The 23,500-nt window shown below is 34.0% G+C and overlaps 1 protein-coding gene across 1 annotated transcript in view; it reads left to right on the forward strand.

Annotated features, from left to right (window-relative positions):
* LOC110994325 (hemicentin-1-like) overlaps nucleotides 1-23,286 on the forward strand; it is an 87,692-nt gene extending 64,406 nt beyond the window's left edge. Inside the window, exons 49-63 of the mRNA XM_045628680.1 lie at nucleotides 9,588-9,745; nucleotides 9,925-10,130; nucleotides 10,534-10,730; nucleotides 12,197-12,368; nucleotides 13,249-13,349; nucleotides 13,921-14,071; nucleotides 16,297-16,421; nucleotides 16,883-17,026; nucleotides 17,430-17,561; nucleotides 17,869-17,981; nucleotides 18,088-18,315; nucleotides 19,196-19,331; nucleotides 21,002-21,696; nucleotides 22,597-22,776; nucleotides 23,028-23,286. Coding sequence (XP_045484636.1) covers nucleotides 9,588-9,745; nucleotides 9,925-10,130; nucleotides 10,534-10,730; nucleotides 12,197-12,368; nucleotides 13,249-13,349; nucleotides 13,921-14,071; nucleotides 16,297-16,421; nucleotides 16,883-17,026; nucleotides 17,430-17,561; nucleotides 17,869-17,981; nucleotides 18,088-18,315; nucleotides 19,196-19,331; nucleotides 21,002-21,696; nucleotides 22,597-22,776; nucleotides 23,028-23,276 — 2,987 coding nt within the window. The 3' untranslated portion in view covers nucleotides 23,277-23,286. The remainder of the gene's footprint in view (nucleotides 1-9,587; nucleotides 9,746-9,924; nucleotides 10,131-10,533; nucleotides 10,731-12,196; nucleotides 12,369-13,248; nucleotides 13,350-13,920; nucleotides 14,072-16,296; nucleotides 16,422-16,882; nucleotides 17,027-17,429; nucleotides 17,562-17,868; nucleotides 17,982-18,087; nucleotides 18,316-19,195; nucleotides 19,332-21,001; nucleotides 21,697-22,596; nucleotides 22,777-23,027) is intronic.
* Nucleotides 23,287-23,500: the final 214 nt, after the last annotated feature.

Genomic DNA, 23,500 nt, shown 5'->3' on the forward strand with positions numbered 1-23,500 from the left:
TTAAAATTGATTACATATTTTAATGGGTTTAAGGTTTCATTACGAGTTTTCGTATATTAAAGTGTATATTAAAGTGATAATGAGTATATTAGAGTGATAGGCTCACCTGATCTTAGGTGATACGTCGCCTAGGGACTGTCTTAATGCCAGAAGCTCACAAGCGCGTTACCGGCCACTTTAGACGTGGTACGCTCCTTCCTTGGGGGAGTTAAGTCGATTCTGTTCGGAAATACGTCAGTGGGCAGCTGGTTTCACATGGTGATGGTGCGCGGCAAAAACTGCCCATAGGAACGCTTAGTTGTGGAACGACGATTTCGTGGTGATACGAGTGGAATACGCACGAATCATACAGTTTCAGCGTATTTTTTATAAAGCCCAAACAATAAAATAAAGAACATGCTTTGGGGGTGCCAAATAATTTTAACTAGTAGACAAAGTACAGTAATAATATCCACAAAATAAGACACTTTTGCAAATGACAATGACATAAACTTAAATGAAGATAGAAATTTTAAAAAGTTTTATTCAATGGCTTTTAGGAAGTGACAGTGAAAAAGAAGTGATGCCAATAATAGAGGTATTGAAAATCACAAACGATGAGAAAACCTCAAGAATTCAAATAACCTGCAATGTTAAAGGTTTTCCTGAACCGGAGATTCTTTTGTTTGATGCTGCTGGCGTATTTTATACTGGCCATGTAAGTTTAATGATTTTGTTTGAACAGATATTTTTGTATATTGTAAAATAAGTTTATAAGCAGTTATGGGATGCAACTCTGCCATGATTCCTCAGTCATCATAGTAGTGAAAGGCAGGATTCAGATGGTGTCAGAAAACAATGGATTTTTCTTTCTATGCGTACTTAAAAAAATCCTGGTATGCCTATAAACATTTTTTTGTTCAATAAAGTGATAATGAGTAGGACGCAATTATGTTATATTAAATGTTATTTTATTTTGCGACGTAGTCTTGTCGTTTATATTTTTTTAAAGATAGAATTAATTTAATTTATATGGAGTGGGTTACATCACTTGATGATGATGGGGATAAAGTTTACTTCTGGACTATTGAAACAAAACAAGTTTAGCAAGATTTCCACACGTTACCTGTCTTGTTATCAAATATTTGTTATTTATCCTGCGTTAAATTCCTCGTATCATATAATTACTATCCGTTTTAAAAAAAATATTTAAAGCAGGTATACTATATTATCGCGTAAATACCAATTTAATCTACATTTAAGAAGACATTCCCGAAACAAACATATAAGATCTTTTTTTAATAAGTCAAGAGAATTCATTGCTTCTGTATATCTGATGTATGCTATTGTTATTTTTTCTTTTCAAGGAGAATTTATAGCATTAACTCATTTTTAATTGAACTGTCTTCGTACTAGAAAAAGCATTCCCGCCTATATAAATATTTGTGAAATAAGATTTCCTTATTTTAGATTACTGTTATTTTGTTATTTCCATAAAACTAAATTAAAATATAGCTTAAAAACTTAATCAAATACAAGTATTTAGAGTTAATTTACCCATAACTGTATAATTCAAATATTATTAAACATATTTTTGTTTCTATACTCCATGGCGAGTCTTCGACTCGCGGCGATATAATTTAAGCACTTATTGTTACAGAAAATATCAATCAACGTATCATCATACGTCAGTATATTTGAAGCAACGGACGATCTAGACAATATTTTCAGTTGTAAAGCAACTAATTTGGTGGGATTTGATGAAAAATCGATTGATTTCAAACCTTTGTCAGAAGCTCCGAAGATCGATGCATATGTAAATGAGTATTTCAAAGAGAGGGGGCAAAGTCTAGAATTATTTTGCAGGTATTTTAATGTTCAGTAAAACACGCAGGGAAAGACAAAAGAATACTTGACATTGACAGTTTTGGTTACATGTTTAGATGTCTTTATATATCTAATTTATTTTTGAAGTGAAATTTCTATTGTGATTTCCAACAAGGTTGCGTTAAACGTTTAACGCTACCATGGAAGGGGTATGAAAGCACTCGTGCGTTAAACGTTGAAAAATTAGAACTCAAACTTTTTGTAACTCACTATATATTTATCAGTGTTTAATTATTTATAAATAAAAGTCATTCAAGCTTTTTCTTTATTATTTTAGAAAGTCTGTTTACATCAAAGTACGTGTATACTGTAAAATGGTTTTACGTTCGTAATTCAAATATGAGAGAGTTTAGATATAACCTTTTTGTCTATTACAGGGTTACAAAAGGAAAACCAAAGCCTTCAATCCAATGGTTCTACAAACATCGATTATCGAATAAATTTACGAAATTGCCCATTACCGGAAAAACGTTACATATAAACAAGTTGGGTATAGACGATAGTGGTATATACAAATGTAAAGCGTATAATCTGAAAGGCTTCGATTCAGCCGACATACAAGTATATGTCCAACGTAAGTTTTAATTACAATTTTAAAATATTACAGTAAGCCTTCGATCGGGTGTGGCACAGAGCACTGCTCTCGAAGCTTCCAGCCTATGGGCTTCCCGAGAAATTATGCGATTGGATCTCCAGCTTTCTGGCCGATCGGAGCATCAAGGTCGTCATCGACGGAGCATGTTCCGACCTTAAACCCGTGAACGCTGGGATCCCACAAGGCTGTGTTTTATCCCCAACCCTGTTTCTTCTGCATATCAATGATATGTTGCAACTTAGCAACATTCACTGCTATGCGGATGACAGCACTGGGGACACTCTTTACACTGGCCGGGCAAGTATTTCTCGGGCAGATGTCGATGAGTACCGGAACAAACTTGTGTCTGAAGTAGAAACCCTACTACGTGGAGTCTCTGACTGGGGCAGACTAAACCTAGTCCAATTTAACCCCAAAAAGACACAAGTTTGCGCGTTTTCCGCTAAAAAAACACCCTTTGTCGCTACTCCTCTTTTCGAAAACACTCTCCTTAAAGCCACAGCCAGCATTGGAATACTTGGCGTTGACATATCGAACGACGTTCAGTTTCGCGGTCACTTGGAGGGAAAGGCAAAATTAGCCTCCAAAAAGCTCGGTGTGCTCAGCAGGGCGAGACGGTACTTCACTCCGGGCCACCGCTTGCAACTATATAAAGCGCAAATTCGGCCCCACATGGAGTACTGTTCCCACCTTTGGGCGGGTGCTCCCCAGTACCAGCTTCTTCCACTTGACCGTATTCAACGAAGAGCGGTTCGAATCGTTGACGACCAAAATCTCTCCAAGCGGCTTGATCCTTTGGCGTTGCGTAGAGATGTAGGGTCTCTCTGCATCTTCTACCGCATTTACCATGGAAAGTGTTCAGAGGAGTTGTTCGGATTAATACCTGCAGCTGAGTTTCATCATCGGACGTCGAGGCAGAATACGAAATTCCACCCGTATCACCTCGACGTCCGCCGTTTCACAACTACGCGTTTTTCCAGGCAGTTTTTGCCGCGCACCACCACTCTGTGGAACCAGCTGCCAACTGAAGTATTTCCGAACCAATTCGACTTAGGGTCCTTCAAGAAAAGAGCGTACCAATTCTTAAAAGGCCGGCAACGCACTCGCGAGCCCTCTGGCATTGAGGGTGTCCATGGGCGGCGGTATCACTTAACATCAGGTGAGCCTCCTGCCCGTTTGCCCCCTGTTCTATAAAAAAAAAAAAAAAAAAAAGTAAAATATCTTATATTACTAAACAATCATCTGATTACTTCAACACTAAAATAAACGTTTCTATAAAGTTAAGTTTAGAGCACTGTTGATCTATATGCTTCAGCGTGCGACTCTCATCCCTGAGATTATAAGTTCGGTCCCCGGCTGTGCCCCAATGGACACACAATGGTGCACAGCAGCAACACATCACCAAAATCAGGGGTTCCAAGTGGGAGTGGGGGAGTAGGCGGGGTAGGGTTTTTCACGCCCAACTCCTTCCAAGTTACAACAGTTATTTGAAAAAACAATTTAAAAAACCTAAATGATTCTGACCTAACCTAACAATAGACGATTATAGGTTTTTTGAACAGCTGCGGCGATACGGGAAATTTAATTTCTGTCAATATCTTCATTCTTAAAAGCGTTGCGTTTCGTTTAACATCTTTTGAAATACAATAAAATTGCTTTTCTGCTTGAAATATTATAATAACTGAGGAAAAGTATAAAATGTACGTTTCGTTTATTGAATTTCAGTACAAAACACATAATCAAATATGTTTTTTTTATACTTCGACGGAACTCCGGCAGCCAAAATTAATTTCCAATTAAGGTCCCGCAAAATACCTACATAAAAAGTATCATCAAATTCAGGCGATGTATTTCGTAATCCAACCCTTTATATGTGCGTATTTAACATTCGGTCGAAGTTTGAAGGAAAACATCGTAAAAGGAAAGTCGGCTTGCTATAAAGCCAAGAAGTCGACGGCTTTTGTCAAAATCCAGAGGCTGATCACCCAGTTGCCAATAAGATTGACAAGTGAGCATGAAACCGATACGGAATTCTGAGACCCTAACCTAAAAAGGTTGTAGCGCCACTGATTGCTGTTTCTTATAAAGTTTTGGTTATTTTTTAGATCCTCCATACATAAGCACGGGTTTAGAAAAAGCTTCTGTCACAGTCGGAAAACCTGTTAGTATAGACTGTGACGTCAGTGGCTTACCTTTACCAAGTGTGCGATGGTTTCACGAAGGGAGGGAAATCACTAGCGGTGGGCGATACAACATTTACAGAAATCATACCTTAAGGTAAACTTAAATTACATTATTAATCGCTTTCCTAATAGGATTGTGGGCAAACGCTAAAGCTAATTGGTTGTTAAGTGATACCGCCGCTCATACACACTGAGTGCGTTGTGGTTCGCTCTACGAAGGACGCTAAAAGCCTACTTAGATGGAGAGAAATCGCACGCGACTATCACAAATAATCGCAATAGCATTATCGTAACAAAACGATTACATACAGATAAGAACTAAATTCTCAGCTACGATTATGTCATACGAGATTTGCCAGTGATTAATAGCTAGGCGATATATTCTTGCATTTTCATTTTTCATTACAGTTTAGTGATTACTAGGGTATTGTTCTAAAAAATAACACAAACATCCTTTAAATTTGGTGCTGCTGATAATATTAAGTTCATTGAACTTTATCGAAGCTACGAGTGTTTGTGAAACACGGAAAATGAACATTATAAAAACAACATGATGGGAGAAATGCAGCTCTTAATGCGTTTACAAGAGAATTGTATGTTGAGGGATTTGGTCCCATAGAAATTAGTGCAAAAATTCAAAATATGAGTTGTCAGTACTGACTGTATTTACAAGAAAGAAATAAAGTAAAATCATATTTGAATTTTAGCTGGGGCTATAAATATTTACATGCCTTAATTGCCTTGATACAACTCTTTAGACTCATTTTTAAGAAAGTCATTAGAATTTTGTGCAACGATTAAAAAATTTTATTTATTTAAAATACCCTCACCCACTGCACTCATAGTAGCAACTGGTACAACTCCTCAAAATTCGAATATGATTATTTTGATTTACAAAATTACTAATAAATTAATTCATATAAAAATATCGTTTACAGAAAAATCTGATACAAAATATTCATAAAACAATATTGATCATTTTTGTTTGCCAAAGACTGCGTACGGAAAACCTATATAATGTATCAAGGCGCACAAATATTTATCAAATTACAAGTTATTAAGTGTAAAAGAAATAATACCTTTTTTTCAAATATAAAATAACTTTTCAAGAAAAATATGTGTAATAACATACATTGTTATTAATTAGTCACAGAATTCGAGTAACAACGATGCCTATCTGCACTTTGGTAAATAATATTGTTCATATTGTTAGCAACAAATATTTTTAATTAATATAGCTTATTTACAAATAATTTCATAACAAGAAGTACATAACTAACCTACTCTAAATTTTCTCATTAAGTGAATATAATTCTTTGAAAAATAAAGTATCATTGAACCATGTCTAAAAGTTGTATAGCATTTCTTTTTAAAAAAATAATTACAATTTACATAAATTTATACAACTCCAGAAGTAGATATACATCGCACACCCAGATCAATACTGCACTAAGTCAAAAAATCCCCGAATCGACTTATTTATATAGTTAAATAGGCATTTTTTTCCCGCACATACCACAAAGACAGCCATATCTTTATTTGCTAAAACAGCCAACAGATGTCGTGCTAAGTCTCTTTTGGTGAATGAATAACTGCCTAGTCGTACCACGAATAAGAATCTAATTCGAGTTGCAACTTGTTCCTTTATAGAAGCAGCATATAGTGACGTTACGTAACAGTGAATTATTTTGTAATGGTTAAGTATTGTTGAATGAAGTAGAAAATTACTCCGAATTATTTAGATTTAATGCAGTGTTGGTGAATTTCCTGCTTCTGCTGTTTTGATAGTATTTCTAAATAATACTGTATTGGTGATGAGGGTATGTTATATTTTTTTAATTATTCAAAAATAGTACAGTGTTGTTTGATAAAGCTGAAAATTAGTTAAATAATGCACTATTGATGGTAAACGTGAATAATGTTATAATTTCTGGAAATAGAGCAATATATTATTTTTTAATACTCAGAATTACTACTTATTATCTAAACTAAAAGAATACTTTTGAAAATTGGTTTTAGAATTTATTTTTAAGAAGATTTAACATATTTTTTGAGATAATGCAGTATTAGTGAATGAAATTGAATATTTTATGTTATTTGGCAGATGATGAAGGGTCGGGGTCTATTGTTGCTTGAAAAGGCATTGGAAGCAACGGCAATCGAGGCTGCGTCAACCACTTCACAAAGAAAAATAGAAATTTGTGTTGAAAATGAAGCAAAAATTTAGATGCATCACCATCATCAATCGTGGTATCACCAGTTACCTGATTAACTATCACGGTATCACCTGTTGCAGCATCAGCTCTCGAGGTATCATCTATTGTAGCTTCAAATAAGTCTTTGACACCCGAAAAGAGTAATGAAAGAGATTTTATAGATGATTCGGATCGGAACGGATCCTACTTTTTCTATCCGAAAAATACAAAAATTCCGGCCACCTGTAATACCTAGACGGGTATCTTCGTCTTCCTGCTCAAGTACCTCTTCAGACTCAGGCTCATCGTCATCAAGCTCTAGCAGCTCAAAGTGCTCATCTGACAATGAATCCAATAGACCATGCCCATCGGCAGAAGATACCCGAAACCGAAGCGGAGCGCGGTGCAAGTGAGATCGGGAGTTGTGTCCTTGCATACATTGAGTTGATACTTGCAAAAAAGGATCCTAATAATGATGTGATGTCATATTCTATAGCGACAATTGCTTTCGGCAACAAAAAAACAAATACTGACTATCTTTCTATGCTTACGCAGTTAACAACATGCTTACAGTTAATTCCATAAGACATAATTTCTTCCGCGGGCATTCTCGAAACGAAGGGGTCAATGTCCACAGTGTAATAGAAAAATAGATTAAAAGATACTTAAAATCTGTTCCTATTTATTGCCCACAGCAATATGCTACTTTAATTCGTACTGCGAAGAAAACAGGAGAGCCGTATCATGTAAAAGAACTTTTACACAATAACTTTTATGACCTGAAAGCCCTTCAGGAATCTTGGGGCAATAATTTTAATGTGGATGAGGACAATAACCAAGTCAAGTGGATTGACATCAAGCAACTTCGCGTTGAAAAGCAATATCCTTTGAGTTTCTTCTATAAAACATCGTACAGTGAGACTAATTTTAAGAAAGTTTGTGTTAGAAGGCGCTACAAAGATCAAAACTTTTCTCCGCAATTTCTTAAAGCATATACAGAAAAACAACCTGTGGCTGAAAACAAAAAGAGCGATATAATGGAATTAATTAAAAAATATATTTTTCCTACTAATTATGTCAACTCAGTTACAAGACAGCATTGAATTTAAAGTAGCACAGCACTTACAGGAAAATTAATTTCCTTCATTGAATTGAAAATGTCATATCTAAGTATCCTGTGATTATTTTATTTTTTATAGAAAGTTTAAGGTAGTCAATAGATAATTATGAAAGTAAACTTGTGATGTTACATTAATTTTTGGTTTAAGATTGCTTTTTTTTAGACCCCAAACATGTAAGACTGTTTTTCTTCATAACATAATATAGCTGATCACACTGTCACAGTATATAATAAAAGTGCATGCTGATTTTCATAGATTCTATTGTTTTATTTACTGTTTTATGAATACATTCTTGAAATTGAAACAGATAATTCTTTGTTGAATATTTACGACCAAATATATTATGATAGGATTACACTGCATTATTTCAGAATCAATCAGTAAGAACGGAGTAAATAGAAATAATTTTTATTTTATTGGTTCAATAGTTTTACAACAGTGAATTAACTCGAAAAGTAAGGATTAAACACTTTATGTGAGTTTTTTTACAGTAATTAACTAATGTTTATTGATAAGCATTTGGTTATTTACACAATATTTAAAAAATCTTAGTAATAACTTTACATCTTATATGATAAAACAGTTTTTAGTCGATACTCAAAAAAGTTATATTTTGACTTAGTGCAGTATTGATCTGGGTGTGCGACATGTACATTTATTTTTACTACATTGAATGTTAACAAAAAAAGTTATTGTTCTAGTTTCATTGCAACTGTTAGCGATACGGGTGTGTACAAATGTGAAGCATCTAATCGCCTTGGCGACGCCAATAAAGAGGTTCATGTAGATGTCAAACTTTTTAGTAAGTATTTTAATAGTTTCGGTTACGTATATAATATGACGCAATCACATCTTTTTGTAAGCGAGTTCAACTTACTCTCGAACAACTGTAGTAGCAGATTATTACTAATTGAGTATGTCATCTATGATAAATAAAAAATAAAATACATTTATTTTGGAACATAAGATCATCAAAGTATCAATTACCACGTCATTAAATTGAACCTGTAGGCATCCCTACTCATCGGCAAAGAAGAGAGAGGGTGTAGGCCGAGAGAAGAAGCCGACTTAAAATTCTCTCGATACTCTTTTAAAAAAGCAAATCATCAAAATATACTTAATTTAAAACAAATATAGCAAATAAATTAGAAGTAGCCTGACCAACACTAGTCCCAGGCTGTATTATCAACTAGATAGGCGCTAACTTTATAGTAATTCTTTTTACACGGCGTTTTTATGTAATAAATTTCTTAAATTTATTAAAATGCTCAAAATAGATAAAAAGCCTCTGGGATTTTATTAAAGAAGATCAATTATTTGATTTTATTAAAGAAACCTGGTTTCACATAGTGATGGTGCGCGGCAAAAACTGCCCATAGGAACGCTAAGTTGTGGAACGACGATGTCCTGGTCAGCCGCGAAGTGGAATACGCACGAATCAAAAAGTTTCAGCATAATTTTTATAAATCCCAAACAATAAAATAAAGAACATGCTTTGGGGGTAAATCAACTTTGACTAGTAGAGAAAGTACAGTAACAATACCCACAAAATTGGACACTTTTGCAAATGACAATGACATCAACTTAAATAAAGAAAATTTTAAAAGTTTTATTCAATGGCTTTTAGGAACTGACAGTGAAAAAGAAGTGATGCCAATAATAGCGGTATTGAAAATCACAAACAATGAGAAAACCTCAAAAATTCAAATAACCTGCAATGTTAAAGGTTTTCCTGAACCGGAGATTACTTTGTTTGACGCTGCTGGCGTATTTTATACTGGCCATGTAAGTTGAATGATTTTGGTATATTGTAAAAAAAATTAAAAACTTAATAAAATACAAGTATTTAGACTTACTTTACTCATATCTGTATAATCCAAATAATATTAAACATATTTTTGTCTGGATACTCCACGGCGAGTTTTCGACTCCCGGCGATATAATTTAAGTACTTATTGTTACAGAAAATATCAAACAACGTATCATCGTACGTCAGTATATTTGAAACAATGAACGATCTAGACAATATTTTTATTTGTAAAGCAACTAATTTGATGGGATTGGATGAAAAATCGATTGCTTTCAAACCTTTGTCAGAAGCTCCGAAGATCGATGCATATGTAAATGAGTATTTCAAAGAGTGGGGGCAAAGTCTAAACATATTTTGCAGGTATTTTAATGTTCAGTAAAACACGCAGGAAAAGACATGAGGACATTTGACATTGACAGTTTTGGTTACATGTTTAGATGTCTTTATATATCTAATTTATTTTTGAAGTGAAATTTCTATTGTGATTTCCAACAAGGTTGCGTTAAACGTTTAACGCTACCATGGAGGGGGTATGAAAGCACTCGTGCGTTAAACGTTGAAAAATTAGAACTCAAACTTTTTGTAACTCACTATATATTTATCAGTGTTTAATTATTTATAAATAAAAGTCATTCAAGCTTTTTCTTTATTATTTTAGAAAGTCTGTTTACATCAACGTACGTGTATACTGTAAAATGTTTTTACGTTCGTAATTCAAATATGTTTAGAGAGAGTTTAGATATAACCTTTTTGTCTATTACAGGGTTACAAAAGGAAAACCAAAGCCTTCCATCCAATGGTTCTACAAACATCGATTATCGAATAAATTTACGAAATTGCCGATTACCGGAAAAACGTTACATATAAACAAGTTGGGTATAGGGGATACTGGTATATACAAATGTAAAGCTTATAATCCGAAAGGCTTCGATTCAGCCGACATACAAGTGTATGTCCTACGTAAGTTTTAATTATAATTTTAAAATATTACAGTAAAATAACTTATATTACTAAACAATTATCTAATTACTTTAACACTAAAACAAACGTTTCCATAAAGTTAAGTTTAGAGAACTGTTGATCTATTTGCTTCAGCGTGCGACTGTCATCCCTGAGATCATAAGTTCGGTCCTCGGCTGTGCCCCAATGGACACACAATGGTGTACACAGCAACACTTCGCCCGAATTGGGGGTCCCAAGTGGGAATGGGGGAGTAAGAGGGGTAAGGTTTTACATGCCCTTCCAAGTGCCGGAAACAGCTATTTTAAAAGATAATTTAAAAAAAAAACGTGTGGCACTCGGGGACTGCCACGATTGTTTATTTATTTTTCATTTATGCAGTATTTTTTTTTCTTTGACATTAATTCAATCTACCAGACACAGACTAATAAGCCTTTATAGTCTGTCTCCTGTCTAACGCGTACCGGCCGCGCTTACTAACGTAAGCGTTAACGTTACCGATCTCGTCAGAGAGATGTGACACGCAGTATGCGTTCTGTCCTGCTCCAATGTATATTGGGCGCACCTTTATTACGTCATAGTGTGTTAGGTTATTTTCGTTGCGAAATTTCTTGATTCGGTCGCCGCGCTCAATGCCTAGGATAAAATATATGCAATAGCTTAACAAAATGATTCTAACCTGACCTAACAATAGATAATTATAGGTTTTTTGAACAGCTGCGGCGATACGGGAAATGTCACCAACCTTACGAACCAAAGCCCTCCGCCCGGGACCCTACGCATTTGAAATAACTCTCTGTAGTAACTATTATTTAATAGTGCTATAATTGAATCACCTCGATTATATTAGTTGCCAAGATAAAAAAAATTCAAATGACATAAACGCAGAAGCATCTTCACGTACACTTGAGAGTATCAGATTGAATCTGTCAGTTTAATTTCTGTCAATATCTTCATTCATATTCATAAAAGCGATTTGCGTTTCGTTTAACATCTTTTGAAATACAATAAAATTGCTTTTCTGCTTGAAATATTATAATAACTGAGGAAAAGTATAAAATGTACGTTTCGTTTATTGAATTTCAGTACAATACACATAATCAAATATGTTTTTTTTATACTTCGACGGAACTCCGGCAGCCAAAATTAATTTCCAATTAAGGTCCCGCAAAATACCTACATAATAAGTATCATCAAATTCAGGCGATGTATTTCGTAATCCAACCCTTTATATGTGCGTATTTAACATTCGGTCGAAGTTTGAAGGAAAACATCGTAAAAGGAAAGTCGGCTTGCTATAAAGCCAAGAAGTCGACGGCTTTTGTCAGACTCCGGAGGCTGATCACCCAGTTGCCTATAAGATTGACAAATGAGCATGAAACCGATACGGAATTCTGAGACTCAGACCTAAAAAGGTTGTAGCGCCACTGATTTTTGTTTCTTATAAAGTTTTGCTTATCTTTTAGATCCTCCATACATACTTACGGGTTTGGACAAAGCTTCTGTCATAGTCGGAGAACTTGTTAGTATAGACTGTGACGTCATTGGCTTACCTTTACCAAGTGTGAGATGGTTTTACGAAGGGTGGGAAATCACTAGCGGTGGGCGATACAACATTTACAGAAATCATACCTTAAGGTAAACTTAAATTACATTATTAATCGCTTTCCTAATAGGATTGTGGGCAAACGCTAAAGCTAATTGGTTGTTAAGTGATACCGCCGCTCATGTACACTCTCGCTTGAGGGCTCGTGAGTGCGTTGTGGTTCGCTCTACGAAGGATGCTAAAGGCCCATTTAGATGGAGAGAAATTGTACGCGACTATCACAAATAATCGCAATAGCATTATCGTAACAAACGATTACATACAGATAAGAACAAAATTCTGACCTACGATTATGTCATACAAGATTTGTCAGTGATTAATAGCTAGGCGATAAATTTCTGACGAGAATCTTGACTAGTAGGTTTTCGGTATTAGGTAGGTGGACTCAATTTCCCCAACTAGACTCAAATTTGGTTCGTTTTGCGTAAAGCCCTGGCTACTTTAGCCAGCCTAGCTCCTTCCAGAAGCACAGAAGTCTCCTGAGCACTTCTCAAGCTTCAGGATTAAGTGTAAAATAAATAATAACTTTTTTTCAAATAATAACTTTTAAAGAAAAATATATTTAACAACATACATTATTCTTAATTAGTCACAAAATGCGAGTTAACATCGATGTCTATCTGCACTTTTGTAAATAATATTGTTCATATTGTTAGAAACAAATATTATTATTTAATATAGATTATTTACAAATAATTTCATAACACGAAGTACAAAGTACTCTAAATTTTTGTAATGTAAATGTAATTCTTTGAAAATAAAGTATCATTGTACCATGTCTAGAAGTTGCATAGCATTTCTTTTTAAAAAAAAATATTACAATTTACACAAATTTATACTTCTCCATAGGTATAGAAGTAAAAATACATGTAAATAAATTTTTACTAATTTTGTACAAATTCATTGTTTTAGTTTCATTGCAACTATTAGCGATACGGGTGTGTACAAATGTGAAGCATCTAATCGCCTCGGCGACGCCAATAAAGAGGTTCATGTAGATGTTACTGTTTTTAGTAAGTATTTAATAGTTTCTGTTACGTATAGTTTTCAGGCCCTCACCGAATAACTCATGTGGTCTTTTAGCTACAACATTAACCGATCACTTCTTTTTTTAAGCGTGTTCAACTTACTCTCGAACAACGATAGTCGCAGATTATTTGGAATTGAGTATGTCATCTCTTGACAAACTTCACTTTATGACAAATTAGATTAAGGCATGAGGAGAAGTGATAAAAAAATTGCTATAAAAACCGTTCAAGAATAAAATAATTTCTGCGTCTCCTTAAATACTTTAAACTTAAAAGTTTCACATCATAAAAGAGTAATTAATTATTACTTAACAATCTCTTATTTCTATTGAATTTTATTGTATGACCAAAACAATTTAATTAATTAAACGATTCATAGAGAAACAATGGTTGAACATAAGTGAAACAAAAATACTTAGTCTAGCGAGAAAATGTTGCTACTAAATATACCAAACATTCTAAATTCTTTAGTTTTCTATTTACCTGTTATTTATATATTATTATAACGTTAATTAACAAAATACCACTGAATGAGTTAACATCTGACTTTCCACAGTTCCAGCATCAATAAAGCCACCACATAGACGCGTATATGAATTGGGTGTCGGCAGTAGCGTTCGTTTGGACTGTGTCGCCGAAGGAACACCAAAACCAACAGTCAAATGGTTGTATAAGCCTTTCCTGGGTTGCTGTGAGAAAATAATAAGGTACTAAAAAGTAACTTCTTTACAGATACAGATTACGGTAGTCTTATAAACTCGAGAAACAAATACATTGCCTATAGGTATGGCTAAACTGTCAATCTCTCCATTTTATAATTTGTATTAAAATAGTTACTCACTTTTGTTAGGATGCAAGTAAATATTCTAATTAATAAAGTGCATCCATACAGAGACAATTTAATCTAGCGAAGTCATATATACGATAGGAAACCGGATAGAAAATGGCGCAAATCTCTTCAAAGTTTTAATTTATGAACGAGTATTTTAATTGCGCAAAAGTACATTGAATTGAAAAAGGAAAGAGCCAGTCCGTTCTCTCGTGAACGCGCTAACGGACTGGGACAGCTTCTAAATTTATCTTGAGAATGTGGTAGACATAATAGACTGAGGAACAATTAGAATTAGAAGTAAATAAATTTACAAAAAACATCCAAGAAGCTGCTTAGTGCAAATTATCCAAAATTTAAGAAAAATGTACAAAACAACTACTTCCCAAAAGAGATTATAAATCTAATAAAGATAAATCGAGCTAAAAGAAAAAGGTGGCATTGCAAGATGTACTGAAAACATCTGAATAACCTTACTAAACAACTAAGGATTAAATATATAAGGAAGAAATATTAAGGAAGGAAAGATTAAATATATAAAGATACTTCAATAAAAAGATACATCAACCAATTAACTTCTGATGGTTTCACCAACTACTCCATCTGGAAAGCGATAAGAAATATTAAAAAAACATATTTCTCCCTAACGAGAGTCTAATGGGAATTGGGATGCAAGTAAAAAGTAAGGGTAAAAAGCAAAAAGTTAGGAGGTTTGTTGATCACCTATTTCAAATGGATGAAGAAGATTCACTTGACTTTGAAGAAACATCGTTAGAAGAGCTAAATATCCGTTTAGTCACACCAAAAGAAGTTTTAAGGGAAATTAAATTTTTAATTAAAAAAGGCGCCCGGTTATGATTTCATTACGGGTGAGGTACTACAACATCTTTCCCGTAAAGCCGTAGTTAAAATGACCACCTGTATTAATGCCTCATTTCGACTTGAATATGCTCCCAGTATGTGGAAAATTGCGGAAGTTATAATTATTCCAAGCCAGGAAAACAACAACATGAAGTAACAAATCTTACTATCACTATAGCAAAATTATTTGGGAAACTTTTTCTCAAACGTCTCAACCCCCTTATTGCCAAAAAGCAGCTCATACCGGATTACCAATTCGATTTCAGAGAAAAACATTCTCATAGAGAAGGTTAATAGAATTACAAATAATATTGAAATAGCACTAGAAGACCAAAAAGTCTGCTCCACGGTTTTTCTGGATGTAGCTCAGCCATTTGACAAAGTGTGGAACCGAAGACTTGTTTATAAATTAAAGAAACTACTGCCTCGTCAATTTTAAAATATCCTTGAACCATATTTAACACAATGAATGTTTAGGGTAAGACAAGAAGATGATTATTCAGAAACAAATAAAAGCTGGGGTGCCGTAAGGGAGTGTATTAGGTCCGATCCTGTACCTCTTATACAAATGCGATATTCCTGAACTAGAAATAACATAATCCTGACCTTTGCCGATGATACTGCTAAAATAACTACACTACACTAGTTAAACATGTACTCAACTCCAAGTCGTTACAGACTTCATATAATATTCAACAAAGAATAAGAGTTATTACTCCATTGGAAGTGTTGGCTAAGTGGCTCCAACGCGTGAATTTCGTCCCGGAGGCCGTGTGCTTTAACCCCGCTTGTGAATGAATCGACTTTCTGTTTATGTTCACATTAAATTCACGATCAGTGAAGGAAAACATCGTTAGGAAACCGGCATTTATTTGATCCTTCTACAGCTTGCCTATTAGAAAAAAAATCAAATAATCAGAATGAAACAGATACAGAAATCTTAAGCCCAGACTTAAACGGCGCTACTTTTATTACTCTAAGGGCCTGTTTCACAATGTCCGGATAAGTTCCAAATAAGCTATTTGTTACTTATTGGTATGATAAATAGTATTTTTGCGTTTCACGACTGTCAGATAGCGCTAAACGTCATGAAATTCGAAGTATCTTATTTGGAACTTTTATCTTTCGAATAATTTATGTGTTGCATAGCTATTTGGCACTTTATCCATACATTGTGAAACAGGCCCTAATTATATTTAAGAAACCGTCGGATATTTAAGATAAATTTATTTATTATTTTAGCTCAACCTTTGATAATAATACATATGCATTGGACAACATATTACTCAAACAAGCGGGTTATTACATTTGCACAGCACAGAACAGCAATGACGATGTCAAAATATACTATGAAGTTTATGTTGATGGTAATTTAGCTTCCAAACTGACTGTTTATTCCTTCCATATATGAGATCCTTCTATTTTGTAATAAGAGGCTAATGAGTATGAGGCTTATTTGACGATAACTGATACCGCCGCCCATGGAAACTCACATTGCCTCGCTCGAAGCTCGCAAGTGCCATGCCGGCCTTTTAAGACTTGGTACACTCCTTTCTTGAGGGACCCTTTATTGTGGAACGACGGACGTCGAGGTGATACGGATGGTATTTTGTATTCTGCCCTGACGCCCGTTGATGAACCTCAGGGCTGGTATAAGAACGAAAATTTTTCTGAAGTAAACAAATCTTGGAAGAACAGTATAGGTTCCTTCCTTCATAAGCACCAATTTGCCACTTTTGTTTGAACAGAAATAAAGAAAAGCAGAATAAAATATATGCAAGATTACATATATGTAAGTGATAATTACATAATTTTTATTATAAAACAGCTCCCCCATCGATTGTGAATAATTTTATTTCGAGAAAATTTACGGCTGTTGTTGGAGATATATCTTTGAAAATACCTTGTTACGCCACCGGACATCCGAAGCCGGATATTTTATGGATGAAAGATGGATTACCTCTTGCTTTGGGTAATATTAATTTACTTAAATTATATCAAAATAAAACAGCCTACAACTCGACACAGGATTACATACATACACACACACCCGTTCACATACATTCACCCATACATGTATTTCACGGTTTGAGTTTGATTTGTTGTAACACCTAAACTGGGACTGGCGATAAATGAATTTTCTCATAACCTGAAACAAATGACTTAAGTTTTTAGCATGCATGGATATTTATATACATACATATTCAATAAACCCAAACAATTTTAAACCCTTTATGTTAGAATTTTATATTCGTGCATACTATGCTAATTTAGAATACGAAAAAAAATTGAATCAATGATAACAAGAAATTCTGAAAGGTTCTAGTAAAAAGCTTTCAACTGATCGAAAAATGACATATTATTTTTAAATACAGGTACAAATTATTTCGTCGAAAATAGAACATTAATAATAAGAGACATAGATAGTGGTGTTGCGGGTAGTCTGATCTGCAAAGCGACAAACAAGTTTGGAGTTGCAAGTGAGATATTTGAAGTTGACATTTTATGTAAGTTTTTTTTATTTCTTTTAGGTACCATAGTAATAAATCGCATAGACCACATAGGTCTATAATATGTCTGTATGTATCATCATATTATGATTGATAACTATGGTGTAAGGTAATTTTCTTTATCTCTTTTTTTATTCTGTTTGCAGAAAAAACCACACTAAAAATAGAAAAAAGGTATACAACATAGAAAATTTTATTATAACAATCAAACCTGTAGGCCACTTGGTCATATTGAATAGTTCATGTTATATATTACTGGCAATTATTAAACATAATAGTCCGTTTTTTTTTTAATTATTTTCAGCATCACCAGAGCTTGATGTCGTGACGAACGAACTGTGTATACATAAAGATAAAATAAGTGACATCAAGTGTAAATTGCCACACAGTAAATTGGACTCAGTGCGATGGTATAAGGTACGTAATTAATATGATAAATTGGCGTGTGGCTCTATAACCCCTAGCTAACTAACACAGTAATATCTTTGACAAATAATTAACATCTTTTTTTTTATTTTTATAGGGTAAAAGTTTACTACCTGACACTACTTTGACTTTGTTTGGAAGACCGACCGAATCAGACGTATACACATGCAGAGTCAGCAATCTTTTGGAGTCTAACAATTATCAAATTAAGATCTCTGTATGCTTAGCTCCAGAGTTTGTTACGAACGAGCTTACAACAATCGATTACGTGGAAGACTATGATGTGTTGCTAAGTTGTGAGGCGACAGGCTACCCTACACCTCAGGTAAATTTAAAAGGCCGGCAATGCACTCGGGAGCCCTCCAGCATTTAGAATGCCGATGGGCGATGGTATCAATTGACATCACGTGAACTCCTGCCCGGTTGCCCCCTTTTCAATAAAAAGGTCATGTTATTTTAGATTCCATTTGATTTCATTTTATTTGTTATAAAGATCAAAAATATTAAAACAGCGACCTTGAAAGACTCATAAACATGTTAGAAAAAGGATAAACACCTGTGAAAATAACATCAGAAGTTAAGAAATCCGGTGCAGTACCAAAATAACATGAATTCATAAATATAATAATTTTTCACCACAACTTTATTATTATTTCTTAATAGGCAAGTAGAAAACAACCAAATCTCCAAATAATTTTTGCCATCTAGCAGCTAGTGTCAAAACTTCTTTTACAAATTTTCATGAAACACAAGTAAAATGGAAGAGTATTGTGACAATAAGAATGTAAATTTGGGTAACGATTTAGTAATACCCACAATTTGATTCAAACAATTTAAAAAGAAATTTCTTATGTTATATGCTTATCTTTATTATTTCTGCCTCTATCGTACGAATGACCTGAGCATTATCCAGCCAGTTTATTAAATGTTTTAACCAACGCTACGGCTGAAAATCTCTCAGGCCGTTACTTACTTACATTAACTTAACCAGCCTGCAGTTAATTTAACGGCTGGTTAAGCTAGTTGGCTGCGATATGAATATTAAATGCGCCGTGATTCGAACCTTAGTGTCCAGAGTCCCACTGCTGTAACTCTAGGAATGTAGAAATTTAATAATTTGTGCTATGCATAGTCATTTGTAATTTAAAATATTGTACGAATGGAATCTATGAACACTTTTTTTTGTATTTTGACAATTATTTTAGATGGTGTGGTATCACAATGAACGAAAATTACGCAACACGGAGATATATCTACGTACAAAAGATTTCGGGACATTCATCTGTGAAGTGAGTAATGCGTTTGGAGAAATCACGCGTACTTATAGCATTGTGGCTCCTAGTAAGTATTATTAATTAAAAAAAAGAATTAAAATATTTAATACCTAAGAACATTTTCGAAGTGTTATGAACGTTTCTTCGCTTTTAACCTTAGAGTATTAAGCCAGAAAGGAGACGCCATCACTCGAACGATGCTAATTAATTTTTCTGCCAAAACATCGGCGGGGGACGAGGCACTCACACAGACAAAATTTTACTACAGAAACAAATTGCACAATGTTTGTACACACGCACACAAACCTAATTTGCTTACACAAGAGTAACCGCAACGCACACATTTAAAGAAATCGTATCTTTACACGTTACATGTACAGCACACATACGCAACAATCCCGAGATAATTAGAGCTACCACCATGTCGATAAGGAAGTTCGATAAAATTTATTCATTCAATCATTCAGTTGTTACGTTTTAAATATTTTAACGTTTTACGTTACGTACTTAAATATTTATTACAAAGAGGTTAAAAAGTACAACAGGGGGTTTCTAAACACATTGTCAATCAAAGTATTTATTAATATGAAAACATCATGTAACTGTATAATCATTTGACATTAAAACAATTTATTTTTATTGCTACTATACTATAATAAAAATAAAACTGTTTTATTTCAAACTAAAAAAATGTATCCATAATTACAGTATATTGTTCATTCGTTCAATAATTTATCGATAAAAAATAGAATGTGTCCCCTCTCTAAAATGACGTAAACCGGCGTTGGTGTGGCTAACTACCAACTTAGGAAAATAACCATTATTAGGATAAATTCATGTGATAAATTTTTATAATTTTTCACGCCCTTTCTTCATTAATTAAAGACATTAGTATAATAAGAAAATTTGAAGTGTCGGGTAAACCTTCAAAGTACTTGTGAGCGAATCCACGAACAGGACAACTAATAATCAATAGTAAAGCATATTTACTTAAGTCATTGAACAATATGATCCCTATGTAAGTACCATCTGTTAGTAAAAAAATTATGCAAATAAAAAATTAAGCCACAAAAAACGTCATAGTGCGGAACTTTGCAATAAACTGGCAACATTGACTCGGCATTACTCGGCAATGAATATTTATTTGATTTTCACGTATTCTTATAATATTCGATAATATTACTTAAGAAAATACTTACAGATGAAATGTCACGTTGTCTTTTTGTACACTCGATGTGTCAGACCTTTTTTTACAGCCGAATACACTGCATCCAGTCATTTTTGTCGGAGCTCTTTACACTAACAAGCGTCGTACCGGAATGGCGCGGAAGGGTCGAGAAACAGTTTTATATAACGGGTATGTCCAGCGGGTTCGTACTTTGACAGAGGGGGACGCGCGTAAAGGCGACTCCTTTCTGGCTTAATACTCTAAGCTTTTAACTCATCTATTGGAGCATTGAATGAGGTGCCATGAGAAGTTTTGAAGGAATCTTTTAAAATATACTGTATTGTATTAGTGAAGCCAGAGCTGGCGCCTTTTTCCGTTTGGGTATAATTTGCTAATTACAACGAGAAATTATTACCGGGATTATTATTTATTACTGGTTTAATTATTTTTATGAAGAACTTAGATCCATCTCTGCTGCAAAAATTCTAAATTTGGGTAGATAAGTTAGGACACCAATATCGTTCTAATACAACTTGCAATATTTTAATTTATATAAAAATTATTTTTAGATTGCACACTAGATGTCAGGAGTCATTTTGCGAAACCAGAACCCTTATTGTTAACCGGAACAATCAATAAATCAAAATATATACCAAGATTTGACGTGGTCGATTATAAAGTTAACATACCCAAAAGAGAAACTATTTTCTTGCACTGCCGAAACAGCTACGTCGAATATCACGGAATTAACTTGGGTGAATCCATCAACGCTGTATGCGATAAAGATTCCATTTTTAAAACCAACATACAAGACATAGACTACAGAGATGTAAAGTGTCACGAACCCGTTAAAGCCTCTTTTAGAAACTCGCGTATCAAATGCAGCTTTGCATCAAGAAGAAATACAATAATCATGGTTGGTTATGAAGTTAACTCTCAGTTTTTGGCCATCTATGAAGTGTGCTTTAACATAGATACAAGATTACCGATATATATTCGAAATGTCATACACAAATCTTGCGCTAATTTGATGCCATCTATAGACTTTGAAGGCGATAGTTTTATGCAATTTCATTTTGATTCCTTGTATGACTGTGATAAGCAAAACAACCATATTTCAAAATCTACTTGGACAGACTTTTATAGACATGGTGGATGTTTTGAAAAACAACAGATGGTCAATCCCAAAGATCTATTTCCCGGAATGCAAGCAATTGCTTTCAAATATATGAACGTTGCACCTCAATGGAGTCACTACAAAGTGGTAAGATATTGAATGTTTCTACAATAATAATAATTAAAACTTTATTAATTGCAGTAATTGCGGTAAGGTGTCCCTGTATACTCTATATACTAGATCACAGTTATTGCATTGATTATACATTTATTAGATTTAAAACATTATTATTGATTGCGGGTAAGAAGATTTTGATTCGTTCCTTCGTTAAATTTTAAATTGAACATTTTTGCGTAACTATATTACGTTTATAATTTTATATAAACATTGCTTTCACTATTGCACAATTGTTGAAGAAAGGCATAATGTAAATCCAAAGGGACGTTCCTTCAACAGTCAAATGGAAGGAGCTGGTAATGGGGAGCTCATAGAGGTGAGAAGAATTTTGTATGAGCAGCCGAATTTGCGCCTTATAGAGTTGAAAGCGGTAGCCCGAACTGAACTACATACATTTACATAAAACACTGACAGTAAGAAACAAAATAGTGTGGAGCACTGGCACAAATGAATAACAGTCTATACACTACACGGTCAGCTGCTGCGAACTATAGGCGCCGCAATATTGGCTTTGGCTGCTATGACGAGCACCTTTCACATTATCCCTTCTCCGCGGCCAACCGTCACGCGACATGCAACACAAAACTTTTTTGCAAATAAATAAATGTTTTGTAAAGTGATGGCACTTACAAACTATTCGCTAACTTATACTTCGCTGCACTATTATATAATTTATTACTTATTCTGCTATTCAGAGTGGAGAAGAATCCACCAATAAAGAGATAAATAACATCGGCCTAGCCGATCTTTAGTTATAAGTGGTGTAACTAAAACGACTTTGTTTTATTTATTTAGATTAAATCCCCTGAAGCCACTAGGCTAACATAAATCTCTATCCATTTGAATAGATATTTATTTTAATTTCCTCAGAATTGGGCGGAAATTGAGCGTCGTGTAGTTGCATTGGAAAGGACAATGGATCACGGACTTAATGTATGGAGTGGAGTTTCAGAACAACTGTCGATGCCTACACCGTTTAAAATTAATACTTATATTACTATATCTGATAGATATGGGCGGTTAATAGCAGTGCCTAAGTATTTCTGGAAGGTACGTAAATTTATTGTCCTATTTTGTAACATTAAAGTGATATTTAACAGTATAAACAAGTCTAAATAGGTTTCAAGAACTTTATTTCGCATTACAAAAATGTATTTTATTTACATGCGAAACGTAATATTATGTAAGTATATACGAGCGAGTTAAAGTCGCCATTAGCCGTCCCAATCAAGTCTACTTTATTCACTTTTTTAAATATTTGACCTGAATATACCTATCAAATTCAATAATAATTCTTACAGATTGTTTGCGATATGGAAAAGAAGGCATGCGTCGTTATAGTACAAGTGAATAGTCCAGAAATCTCTTCACGAGAAGATGCTGAGAAATTCGTGCTATGCAATGACATTTGTGACAGTATCGGTTGGCTGAAAAACCCTGATTGGAAAGACTACACAAAGGGCTACACATATTGCTGTAATTACAAAGAATTCAATAAAAAATTCAACAGTATTTGCTATATTAAAGACGTAAATAGAGTTTTAGTTTAAAATATTTACAACATTATAACGATTGTATATTAATTGTCTATTAAATTATATTTTTCATAAATATCGAAGTAAATTATTTCTTATTCAGGATGCTTGAACTCAGAATTCTTATTATTTATTAAGTTCTATATGATACCTACTAATGATTCACTATTACCTAAGCCTTGGAGCGGAACAGGATGCCCATAGACAGAAGGCTCAATTGATGTTAAGGAATACCACCG

This window comes from Pieris rapae, chromosome 6 (assembly GCF_905147795.1).
Source record: "Pieris rapae chromosome 6, ilPieRapa1.1, whole genome shotgun sequence".
NCBI classification, from domain to species: Eukaryota; Metazoa; Arthropoda; class Insecta; order Lepidoptera; family Pieridae; genus Pieris; species Pieris rapae.